The 12,837-nt window shown below is 43.0% G+C and overlaps 2 protein-coding genes across 2 annotated transcripts; both read left to right on the top strand.

Annotated features, from left to right (window-relative positions):
• The first annotated feature begins 5,599 nt into the window (after nt 1–5,599).
• COCSADRAFT_315762 (uncharacterized protein) lies at nt 5,600–6,134 on the top strand. Its single transcript, XM_007701242.1, has one exon. It carries the CDS (start codon nt 5,735–5,737, stop codon nt 6,089–6,091), a length of 357 nt encoding a protein of 118 aa, XP_007699432.1. The 5' UTR covers nt 5,600–5,734; the 3' UTR covers nt 6,092–6,134.
• A 2,783-nt stretch (nt 6,135–8,917) lies between these two features.
• On the top strand, nt 8,918–9,673 carry COCSADRAFT_36255 (uncharacterized protein). The gene is made up of 4 exons (XM_007700941.1): nt 8,918–8,943; nt 9,020–9,123; nt 9,166–9,297; nt 9,418–9,673. The coding sequence occupies exons 2-4, from the start codon at nt 9,034–9,036 to the stop codon at nt 9,550–9,552; spliced, it is 357 nt and encodes a 118-aa protein (XP_007699131.1). The 5' UTR covers nt 8,918–8,943; nt 9,020–9,033; the 3' UTR covers nt 9,553–9,673.
• Nucleotides 9,674–12,837: the final 3,164 nt, after the last annotated feature.

The following is a 12,837-nucleotide window of genomic DNA, read 5'->3' as shown; positions in this document are numbered from 1 at the left end:
CGTAGTGGAAAACGAGTTATGGATGTAACCGGGTTTGACAACGCTAATCTATTGGATAGACTAACATGTAACTATCTTGTGAAGTAACAATACTAGTAAGAAAGTACAATTTGAGTTGACCACAACGAGAGTAATAATGAAATCCATCCATCCTTATATCCTCATTGCTTCCAGTCCTGCCATCTTGCCCATCTCTCCTTGGCGAGATGGTAGAGATGGCACTGCCATCTCTCGGCGTCCTGCCATCTCAGATGGCTGGCCTTGGCGAGATGGCACATCACGTGACTCCGAGCCCCGCGATGATCCATTACCTTTTGACGTGGACGTCCCTAGGCTTTCAGCCGTCTCGTCATTTGTCAAGGAGAGAATCCTTCTTGTTACTTGTAACATTATAGAGTGCGTTATTAATAACTATAAAGGGCTGCGCCCATAATCTCTACTGAAGGGATCACGTAATCTTCAACCACGTAATATACCTTCTGTACGGACACGTAATCAGAAGCGAGTAGGTATAAGAGAAGTCTATACTTAGTTATCTTCTCTTTTTCTCATCTTTTAGCTTCTATACAATAGGTAGAAGCATACTCGTTCGCTAGGCCTCTCCGCTCATAATATAAGCTAAAAGATCACTTTAACCTCTCTTACTCTTTTCTCTCGTACGGAGCGAGAGAGAATTAAGAATGCAAAATAAGTAAGATATAATGATAGAGCTACATAAGCCTATACCAAACCTAGAACCTAGTAACGACCTACTAAGGCCTCTAACGTACGAGGAGCTTACAGAAAGCTAGAGCTAACTAAATACAACGAATAATCTACTCCAACGAAACCTAAACTAGATAGCTATAAGACTTAAGAACGCTGAAGGCGTATGAGAAGAACTCTAAGAGATGAAAGCCCTTTTCCTCCGTACGGTATAGAGGTAAGCTACCCCTAACGCACAGACTCCTAATCTTACGCTAAGTATAGAAAGTTAGTAACCTTCTAGCCAGCCTCTAGCTACGACTACGCCCATATAAGAGTTTAGAAAAGCTAGACTCTCTAATATTAGAATCTTTAAGAAAGGTTTACACGAAGAATACACGCAGTAGAAGATGCAGATCTATATAAAACTATTAGTAGATTACCTAGCTTACTCTATAGAGTTCTACTAAGCTTACTATATAATCTCCTAGATGGGAGGACTAGCCTTTTTAGCATTATAAGCTTACGTATAAGACTTTATAAGCAGAAATATATCACCTAGCTTAAGTAAGCTTTAGAAGCAACTAAACGCGTTCTTTAAAGACTCTTTAATTAAGTAAAAAGCTCTATAGTATCTCCATATAACTAAGCAAGGAAAAGGCGAGTTTTTTCTCTACGTACGAGCCTTTAACCTAAAGTTTAACAAAGCTAGTTTCAGACAAGACGATAACGCGCTAAAAATTAACTATCTTAAGAATTCTCTTAATAGAAAGCTACTACGCTACTAAGCTAGGTACTAGCCTCCTTTAAACGAGACGTACGACGCCTTTGTTCATCGACTTAGGAACACTTAGAAGAATCTCAAGGTAATTAACTAACTCTCATCCAACGCGCCCTCTTACTCTACCTCTCTTTCTACGTCTACCCTAGCTGCCGTAGACGAAATAGACTAGACGCCTAATATAGGCGCTATGCGTTCCTGTACGAGGAATAAGTACTAAAGTATATAAAGCTAAATTACTTAACGTAAGGAGAAGGGCAGCTGTCTACGTTATAGCATCCACGGCCACCTCGTACAGTAGTGTAAAGCAGTAGTCCTAAAACGTACGCGCAAGCTAGAGACCGTGATAAAAGTCCTAGCTGCTACCTTAGAAGATGAAAGCTCGGACGAGGGAAAAGAGGAGCTCTAGTCTAAAAACGCTGACTAGGGCAGCTAAAGCAGGTTAAGCAGGTCGTACGACCTATCTAAGAGCTACTTTACTAACTAAAGCCTACTTAGCTAATATTTATAGATATAATCGTTAATCTTTTAAAAAACGCTACTACTATAATTAATAATAGATGCTGCACTTATGCGATAGTATATAAAAGACTTATACAAGAACTTAACTTACCGCGCGTATCTATCCCTACTAGGGAAATTAAAGGTATTAATAACTAGAAAAGTACTGTACGAGCTATTACTTAATTTACTATAGATATTGGAGGAATTAAGTGAAAAGTAGCCGCTTTTATTACCACGTCCACGTACGAGTACGACATTATTTTAAGGAAGACCTAGCTTGAAGATGTAGGAGGTATTATTAATGCGGCTAGACGAATACTTCTTCTTCTACATTATAATCTCTCTATACCTAGCATAGAGAGAACTAAACCACTATAGAACTTCGCTGCAATCTCAGCAGCCGCCTTTTAAGCTCACGTATAATAAAGCTGAAAACAGCCAGCTCTACAAGTCTTTACTACTAGTCTCTAAGATATTAAGAAAGCTCTCCGTCCGAAGACGTAGCTAACTATAGTAGAAGTAACTAAGTCGCTTTCTTTATACTTGCGACAGTACGCCTCTCTATTTACCCTAAAGAAAGGAGACGAGCTCCCGCCCCTATAAGGTCTAGACGTTAACCACAAGATCGAACTAATCTCTAAAGACGATAGGAAGCTACCAGAAGTCCTATACAGACCTCTCTACAATATATCTAGAGATAAACTTCTAGTACTACGTAAGACACTATATAAGTTACTTAAGAAAGGGTTCATCCGCGTAAGTAACTCTCCCGCCGCGTTACTAGTCCTCTTCGTACGGAAACCTAGAGGAGGACTAAGATTCTGCGTAGACTACCGCGCCCTAAATGCACTAACTTATAAGGACCGTTATCCTCTGCCCCTTATACGTAAGACGCTAAATTAAGTCGGACGAGCAAAGTAGTATATAAAGCTTAATATTACGGCTGCCTTCCACAAAATCTAGATCACGGAGGGCTAGAAATAGATAACTACCTTCCGCACCCGGTTTAGATCGTACGAGTAGCTAGTTACTCCTTTTAAGCTTACTAACGCCTCTAGCACATTCTAACGTTATATTAACTAGACACTGCGCGAGTTTCTAGACAATTTCACTTCCGCCTACTTAGATAATATCCTAATCTACACGGATAGCTTAATATCCCAACATTACGACCACGTACAGTAAGTAATTAAGCGTCTATAAGCTACGGGACTACAGCTTAAACTTAAGAAGTGCGAATTTAACGTCCAACGTACGAAATACTTAGGATTTATCCTTAAAGCAGGGAAGGGCGTCTCAATAGACACTAAGAAGACAAGAGCTATTCAAGAATAGGAAGCTCCAGCTACCGTACGAGGCGTAAGAGAGTTCCTCAGGTTCGCTAATTTCTATCGTAGATTTATCCCTAACTTTTTAAGACTTATAGAACCTCTCATACAGTTAACAAGAAAAGACGCTAAATTCGAATAGGGCCAAGACTAAGAGCTAAGCTTTGCCGCTCTTAAGGAAGCTTTTCTCTCTAACGAAGTGTTAGCTGCCTTTAACCTAGACAGACAGACAGTAGTAGAGTATAACTCATCTAGACAAGCAATAGGTGCTATACTTCTGCAAGAAGACGACGAAAGTACCCTACATACGATAGCTTACTTCTCCCGAAAGCTACTAGTACATAAAGCGAACTACCCAATCCATGATAAGGAGCTACTAGCGGTAATCTACTGCCTAAAAGAGTAGGACGCTAAATTACGAGGCGTACGAGAATTCGAAGTAGTTACAGACTATAAGAACCTAGAATACTTCACCTATAAGCAAAAGCTCTCCGAACGCCACGTACAATAGAACTTAGAACTAGCCCGCTTCCCAAATATGAAACTCCGCTACCGCCCTAGCAAGGAGAACGTACGGGCGGACGCCTTATCTAGGCGAGACCAAGATATACAGAAGGACGACCTAGACGAGCATTCAGCATCAAGAGAATTCATCATGCTAGTGCCAGCCCAGACCCAGGAAAGTATTACGGTTATACCTATACGAGACACTACCGACACTCAAGAAGACGTCTCTCCCCTAGTGTCAACTACACTGCCGCGACCACCACATTTTCCTACGCTCATACGAGCCTATTAGGATAGCGCCGTACAAGAAGATTCTCTATACCAAGAAATAAGAGCGGCTATACGGGAAGGAAAACGATCTCTCCCAAGCTCCCGTAAGATTGCTATCTCCTTAGGCGACTGCACAATCAACGCCGAAGACAAGTTATGCTAGCGTAATAGAGTATAGGTACCTAAATACGAACCACTCCAGACAGGAGTAATCCAGACTACGCACTTATCTCTACTAACAGGACACCCCAGACGAGAGGAAACATACAGAATTATCGCAAGAGAATGGTATTAGCCAAACATAAGCACCAATGTACGCCATTACGTACAGAATTACGAGCTTTGCAGGAAAAGCACCCCCTAGAGGGACGGGAAACATAGGTACTTAAAACCATTACCTATTCCTAGTCGTACGTAGCAACATCTAACAGTCGACTTTATTACGGGTTTACCTAGCTCTTAAGGAAAAACCAACCTTATAGTAGTGAAGGACAGACTAGGCAAAGGCGTCGTACTAATCCCTATAGACAAGATTAAGACAACAAACGTCGCTTAGGCCTTCGTACGGGAAGTCTACCGGCACCACAGCCTCCCACAGTCTATCACGTCCGACCGCGGCCCCCAATTCGCCAGCTCTCTTTAGAAACAAGTCTGCCAGCTACTTAGTATCCAGAGAAATCTCTCAACAGCCTACTACCCACAAACGGACGGAACAACAGAGCGCGCTAATAGCGATATAGAAGTAGTAATACAGATCTTCTGCAACTATAATCAAGATAACTAGGCACAACTCTACCCTCTTCTAGAACTTATACTCAACTCTCGTACGAACACAATAATAGGAGTTTCCCCCTTTTTCCTCTACCACGGTTACTATAATACTCCTTTTTCTCAGCCCCAAACGGTCACGCAAGCCGACGAAGTGGGAGAAGCTGTAAAGGATATCGTTCGGACGATTAGTAATGCCGCCAACTGAGCTATATCTACTATAACGTACGCCTAACAAGAGTAAGAACGACAAGCTAATAAGTCCTATAGACCGGCGCCCACCTACCGCGTAGGAGACTAGGTATAGTTAGACCTACGGGATATTCGTACGACAAGGAGTAGTAAGAAACTTAATTAGAAAAGCGCTAAGTTCCAGATTGCTCGCGTACGAGATCCCTACTGGGTGGAGTTAGCCGTACCGTGGGAAACGAAAACTTACCATATAGACAAGCTCCATCCAGTGGCTGACGATCCATTCCCATCACAGCAGACGGACGACACTAATCCAGCTACTATAGTCGTACGAGATAACAAAAGCGATAAAGAACACTTAGAGTGGACAGTACAAGACATCACGGACGAGAGAATAAGGCGCAGGCAAACAGAATACCTTATTCATTAGGTGGGCTACGACGAGCCCACATAGGAGCCCGCCGCTCATCTCGCTAACACTACGGCCCTACAGTCATAGTTGTCCCACACCCAACCCAGACAACAACCTAACGGACGACTCAGAAGAAACTAGCAAAGGCAGTCCCACCTACTCCACGAGCAGAGGGTTCTCAGCACCACCCGCAGCCAGACGACCACGCTGGTTGCCACTACTAGAACCACCAGGGAGCCTCTTGCGCCCACCTCCCGTACGAGGGACTGCCTGCTAAGTGACACTGCAATGAGCTCCATGATCTTGCCAGACGCAGTTAGAGCAGGCCCCACCCCACTCACTAGCGATGAACACGCAGCCAGCGAATGCGGTAAACTCCTTCTCGCCTCGCAGGACAGCAGCGCAATTATTCATACAAAAAGCCGCGTTGAGAGCGCCGCAGCTATGCACAACAAAGGCCTTAAGGTAGGGCGGACGGCCGGTGAGAATCTGCCGAGCAGTAATAGTCGTACGTACGATCACAGGCGAGTAGTCGCGAGAGCCCGGGCCGAAGACAGCATCGTACGGACTATTACCGCGAGGGCGACAGAAGTAGTTAAAAACACGGCGAACGTTCTCCTACGCAAGTTAAGACCAGCCGTATAAGAAGTTAGAGAAGTATTACGTACAGAAGCAACCGCGTAAATACGGCGCAGCTTATCTACAACGCGCTAATCAAAGATAAACTAGACACGATACTCGTTTAAGTCGACAGCGCCCAGCATATTAAAAGTTAGCAGTATAGCGCCTAGCGTTATACGAGTTAGAGCTCAATAGGCAGCATCAAAGATTTAGTTAGCCACGTTATTAATATTATTATTAGGGCCACCGCTAGTGCAAAACTGCAAACTGTTAGTATTTGCGTTGGCCCAAATACCGCGAGGGGGTAGTTGCGCTTTAGGCGGCATCGTACGAGTATAGTTAGAAAGAAAGAAGAAATTATTATAGAAGTAGAGTTAAATTAATTTAGTATAGAGAAAGAAAAGCTAGAGAAGAGAGGGACGGTAGCTCTATATATCGTACGGAGGGAGCGGTTGCTCTCGTGGAAATCCTCCTCCACTAGAGTAAACAAACGCCACTACTCTACCGCAAGTTAGGCAGCCACGTGCTCCTAGGAAAACAAACAAACGCAAACATGTCCGTATGAGTAGAGGAGGGGAGTATTATAAAGGGCTGCGCCCGTAATCTCTACTAAAGGGATCACGTGATCTTCGACCACGTGATATACCTTCTATACGGACACGTAATCAGAAGCGAGTAGGTATAAGAGAAGTCTATACTTAGTTATCTTCTCTTTTTCTCATCTTTTAGCTTCTATACAATAGGTAGAAGCATACTCGTTCGCTAGGCCTCTCCGCCCATAACAATAACTAATTAAAAGGTTACCGGCGCATTTATTAATCTAAACAGTATAACCGTATACTTAAAGAGTCCGTACTTCGTTTTAAACGCTATTATCTATTCGTGACCTTCTTTAATCCTAATTTAGTAAAATCCTTCCCAAACATTAAACTTCGTAAACTACTTAGCTCTCTAGAGTTAATCTATAAGCTCTATAATAAGTAGTAAAAGATATTAGTTCTTCTAAGTTACGCTGTTTAACCTTCTAAAGTCGATATATAGTTACTACTTCCTATTAGATTTCTTTACGAATAAGATAGGTAAGACTATTAGGCCTAATCCTAGTTAGATAAATCCCTTTTTTAAGTTCTTTTAGATGTAATCCCACAGCTTAGTATTATGCTTAGGCGCTATAGGGTATATTAGTCCTAGGCTTAACTTAGCTCCTTTATTAAAGATAATCTCGTAATCCTAATTCTAATAGTCTGCTAAGTCCGTTACCTTATTTTTCTCAAATAGTTCTCTAAACTCGTCCGTTTAGTATTCTGTTAGAATTACTAACTATAGTACCAATTCTTCCTTCGTAGTCGCGATCTGCCGTATCCAAATAACTCCTACATTCTAAGGGTTCTTCACATAGATTCTCGCGATCTTATACGGTAAGATTATGCTAAATCTCCTATCCTAGGTTACGCGCTAATTCGTTAGGCGTGTCTTATGTTGTACTCTAGTAACCTTATACACAGGCTCTCAACTAAGTAATATCTTCTTTTACTAATTAATAGCAGGGTTGTGCTTTAATAACTAATCATAGCTAATTATCATCTCAGTCTCTCTAAGATCTATAATGCTAATCTTTTCTTAGCTTTCTTAACCAGCTAGGTGTTACAAGTAACAAGAAGGATTCTCTCCTTGACAAATGACGAGACGGCTGAAAGCCTAGGGACGTCCACGTCAAAAGGTAATGGATCATCGCGGGGCTCGGAGTCACGTGATGTGCCATCTCGCCAAGGCCAGCCATCTGAGATGGCAGGACGCCGAGAGATGGCAGTGCCATCTCTACCATCTCGCCAAGGAGAGATGGGCAAGATGGCAGGACTGGAAGCAATGAGGATATAAGGATGGATGGATTTCATTATTACTCTCGTTGTGGTCAACTCAAATTGTACTTTCTTACTAGTATTGTTACTTCACAAGATAGTTACATGTTAGTCTATCCAATAGATTAGCGTTGTCAAACCCGGTTACATCCATAACTCTTTTCCACTACGAATCGCCAGACAACCTCACGGAGCTCTTCATCCCATCTCACTCGCCCTAACCCGGACCGAGCTTAGAGAAGTATCAGCACCCAACCCCGTGTAACATATAAATACCTTAGAATCTTTATTACTGCGTATCTAGATAATATACTAGTATACTCTAGTAGTACACGCGAAGAATATATTAAGCATATTAAGAAGGTCCTATAAAAGCTTAAGGAATATAAGTGTTACACGGGGTAAGGGTCTATACTTCTCTATCCTGGTCCGCACTAAGGCAGGTGAGTATTACGTTAGTGTTCCGTGAGGCTTGTCTGGCGATGCAGTGGAGTTGGCGTGCTTAAGGAGGGTTTAACAAGACTAATCTATTTAATAGACTAACTTGTGACAATCTTGTTAAGTAAGGATACTAGTAAGAAAGTACAATTTGAGTTGACCACAACGAGAGTAATAATGAAATCCATCCATCCTTATATCCTCATTGCTTCCAGTCCTGCCATCCCGTCCATCCCATCTTGGCGGGAGGTCTGGGATGGCGCTGCCATCCCTTTATGCACTGCCATCCCGGATGGCCAGCCTTGGCGGGATGGCACATCACGTGACTCCGAGCCCCGCAATGTCCATTACCTTTTAACGTGGACGTCCCTAGGCTCGCAGCCATCTCGTCATTTGTCAAGGAAAGAATCCTTCTTATTACTTGTAACATTACCTCCCTTCTTAGGGCTATCGTCCCGATACCCTAGAATATCGTTTCGCCGTGCCGCGTGTTGAATCGCTGGCTGTATATAAGGTCGGTAGGCCCCGGGCTATTGTAACCGTTCCTTCCTAACTCCAGCCTTTCTAACCATGCCCAAGGTCCCGTCTTCCCGTACCCGTGTTCGCGCTTAAAAGTCGAACGAAGAGCGTTATTCCCGTACTGATTATATAATAGAGCAAGGGAATGAGATGACTTCTTATCGCTGTTCTTGTTATAAAGAGAAGAACCTTCGTTATTTCATAGACACTGCAACTAGCCGTTACGCTAGTTATATTTCTGTAAAAGCTAAGTGTAGCTTGTTTATTTCTGAGGAAGAGTAGGAGAAAATTCAGCAAGAGCGTGAGCAAAAGGAGCTTAAGGTTGCTCGAGCTGAGGAGGACGCCGCGCGTCTTCGTCGTGAACTTCTGGAGGTAAAATCTCGCGAGCGCTTGTTCGCTCGTCGCGATCTTGCCGTTCTTGCGTTCTAAGATCGTGCAAAAGAAAAGGCTGAGGGGAGCTTAGCCCCTGGTACGGATCCTCTGTCAACTGGACTATCGCTATCTGGACCCTCGACTGACCTGGGCTGGTTATAGGCTAATTATTCTTCTTCTCATAATCCCTTATCCCTTAACTTCTTCCTTTCTTACGAGAATCCTATTCTCGCTTCCGTGGATGTTTCTAATAGTACTTACGTACCAGTGACTTGCAGTTCGTTAGGTTTCCTTTAGGTTCCTAAGTGTTATGGCTCTCAGGCCATCTTTACCACTTGACTAAGTACTTCCGCTGACTACCGATTTTCCGTAGGTCCTTAATTTCTTCGACCTTATACTCGTCGTCTTCGAGCTCTATATCCGTTACTAGCTTAGTATCTAGAGGTGCTGGTTCTAGGAGTTTCTTGTAAAAGACAGGGTGGATTCGCATACCTTGTGGGAGTTTTAACTTATAGTTTACTTTTCCTATTTCCTCTAGGATTTCGAATGGTCCTATTCGGAGGTTGTCTAATTTTCTATATAGTCGTTTAGTTTTCAGGTTTTGTCTTAACAAGAAAACTTTGTCCCCCTTCTTAAAGATTAGTCCCTTAATCCTTAGTTTATTCGCTGCTTTAGATGTCGTGAGGTTTCGTTAAGCTATGTTCTTACTTAATTCTTCGTGCAATTCTCGCATGAGCTTCGCCTTGTCGTCTGCTCCTACCGCGATACTTTCAATGTCCTTCGGATCTCAGTGAGCGGTCGGCTCATATCCGTAGTTCGCGTAGTGCGGCGAATACTTTGTCGTTACTAATTTTGTACTGTTGTAGACCAATTGCGCTGTTGGTAGTAACTCTACCTAGTTATCCTGCAATTTGTTGGCGTACATCCGTAAGTACTGCTCTAATGTCTAGTTCGTTCTTTCCGTCTGGCCGTCTGTTTCTGGATAAAAGCTTGTCGAAAGCTTCTTCTTAACACCTAACTTCGCCAGGAATATACTCTAGTATTTAGACGTAAATAGTTTATCACGATCGGTGATGAACTCTTCAAGTATCCCATGCTCTGACACTAGTGCCTTAGTGACTTCGTACGCGCATTCATCTGCCGTAATAGTCTCTTCCGTGGGCACAAACTTTGCTATCTTAGTTAATCGGTCCACGATTACTAGTATTGTGTCGCAAAATCAAGCTAATCCTAGTTCCAACGATTTCGGGAGCTTCACTATAAAGTCCATCATTACACTTGTCCATAGTCTAGATAGTGGCTGTAAGGGTTGTAACAGGCCGTAGGGCTTATGTCTCTTGGGCTTGTTCTAGTGATATGCCAAACAGTTGCCTAGTGCTTCCTGCACCTTCGCTCACAAGCGTGGTATCGCAAACACCTTAGCTAGTCGTCTAACCATTTCTTCGATCCCTGCGTGTCCGTATTCCTAGGACTCATGCAGTTCCTATATAAGACTCGATCTTATGCGTGGAGGTACATATGTTTAATTCTTTGAAATCATATCTCGGTACTCTCGTTCATCGTTCAACAGTTCGTCGGAGCCTGCTTCGTTGGGCTCGAACTGCTAGCTGGCTGCTCGCTGCTGCCATTACTATTGTAGCGTTTCTACCTGCTCGGCCACCTTAGCTACCTTAGCTAGTTCTGGCTGGTTGTACTTCAGACTGCCATCGGGCATTATCTTAAGTAAGGCGTCATATAGTTCTTTATAACCCTCTTCGCGCAAATCAGATCTTCTACTTAAAGCGTCTACTGCTCCGTTGAGTGTTCCTACGCGGTGCGTGATCTTGAAGTCGAACTAGGCTAGCATCTCTACCTATCACACTTGTCGTCGGTTGAGTTTTTTCGTTATCATAAAACTCGTCAAGTTCTAGTAATCAGTAAAAACCTCGATCTGTTTGGGGAGTCCTAGTAGGTACACTTCCTATTATTCAAAGGCATCGACTACTCCAAGTAGTTCCTTATCGTAAATATCGTAGTTAAGTTCTGCTCCAGAGAACTTCCGTAAATAGTAGAACACTAGTCTCCATTTTCCATCTAGGCACTGCTGTGATAATACAGCTCCGAGTGCATAGTCGGACGCGTCGGTCTCGACTCTAGTAGGTCGTTAAGGGCTATACATCTCAAGTACTAGCGCCTCCAGGAATATCTGCTTAATTTAATCGAAAGCCTCTTAATGTTCCTGTTCCTATTTGAAACCTATTTCCTTTTTCGTTACTTCCGTAAGGGGTGCTGTAATCTTTGAGTAATCTCTAATAAACTTTCGATAATAATTCGCAAATCCTAAAAAGGACTAAATATCCTTAACTATTTTAGGTTTTGGCTATTCCTATACAGTCTGTATCTTCTTTAGGTTCATTTTTACTCCTTCGGTTAATATAATGAATCCGAGAAATTCCGTTTCCTATGTGTGGAATTCATATTTTCCTAGTTAAAGGTATAGCTTGTATTCCTTAAGCTTTCGTAAAACCTTCTTAACATACTCAACATGTTCTTCGCGTGTGCCGCTAGAGTACACTAGTACGTCGTCTAGATACGCGGTGACAAAGATTCTAAGGTACTCGTGGAGAGCGTTGTTAATAACTAATTGAAAGGTTGCCGGCGTATTCGTCAATCCGAACGGCATAACCGTGTACTTAAAGAGTCCGTACTTCGTTTTAAACGCTATCATCTATTTGTAACCTTCTTTAATCCTAATTCGGTAAAATCCTTCCTAAACATCGAACTTCGTAAACCACTTAGCTCCCTAGAGTCGATCCATAAGCTCTGTAATAAGTAGTAAGGGATATTAGTTCTTCTAAGTTACGCTGTTCAACCTTCTAAAGTCAACATATAGTCGCTACTTCCCGTTAGGTTTCTTTACGAATAAGATAGGTGAGGCCATCGGGTCTGATCCCGGTCGGATAAATCCCTTCTTCAAGTTCTTCTGAATGTAATCCCGCAGCTCAGCGTTGTGCTCGGGCGCTATAGGGTACATTAGTCCTGGGCTCAACTTAGCTCCTTCATCAAGAATGATCTCGTGATCCTAATCCTGATAGTCTGCTAGGTCTGTTGCCTTATTTTCTTCAAACAGTTCTCTAAACTCGTCCGTTTGGTATTCTATTAGAATCGCCAACTATAGTACCGATCCTTCCTTCGTGGTCGCGATCTGCCGTATCCAAATGACTCCTACTCTCTAAGAGTCCTTCGCATAGATTCTCGCGATCTTATGCGGTGAGATCATGCCGAATCTCCCGTCCTAGGTTGCGCGCTAATTCGTCGGGCGTGTCTCATGTCTTACTCCAGCAACCTTGTGCACAGGCTCTCGGCTGAGTACTGTCTTCTTTTGCTAATTGATGGCAGGGTTGTGCTTTAACAACCAATCGTAGCTAATTATCATCTCGGTCTCTCTAAGATCTATAATGCTAATCTTTTCTCAGCTTTCTTAACCGGCTAGGCGTAACGTTACTGCCTCAGTCTTAAGTCGGATCCAGCCGTTCCCGTATGTCGTAGAACTATCGTCGGCTAATACCACTCGCATCGGTACCTTCTTGTTCCGATAGGGTA

Source organism: Bipolaris sorokiniana (assembly GCF_000338995.1).
Source record: "Bipolaris sorokiniana ND90Pr unplaced genomic scaffold COCSAscaffold_6, whole genome shotgun sequence".
Classification (NCBI taxonomy): Eukaryota; Fungi; Ascomycota; class Dothideomycetes; order Pleosporales; family Pleosporaceae; genus Bipolaris; species Bipolaris sorokiniana.
Note: the sequence above shows the minus strand (reverse complement) of the source record. Positions and strands in the feature narration are given on the sequence as shown.

Coding starts and splice junctions, on each gene's coding strand:
- COCSADRAFT_36255 (XM_007700941.1), top strand. CDS start 9,034: ATGACTTCTTATCGCTGTTCTTGTTATAAAGAGAAGAACCTTCGTTAT. Junction 9,124..9,165: donor GTTACGCTAGTTATATTTCT/GTAAAAGCTAAG, acceptor GAGGAAGAGTAG/GAGAAAATTCAGCAAGAGCG. Junction 9,298..9,417: donor TCGCTCGTCGCGATCTTGCC/GTTCTTGCGTTC, acceptor GGCTGGTTATAG/GCTAATTATTCTTCTTCTCA.
- COCSADRAFT_315762 (XM_007701242.1), top strand. CDS start 5,735: ATGAGCTCCATGATCTTGCCAGACGCAGTTAGAGCAGGCCCCACCCCA.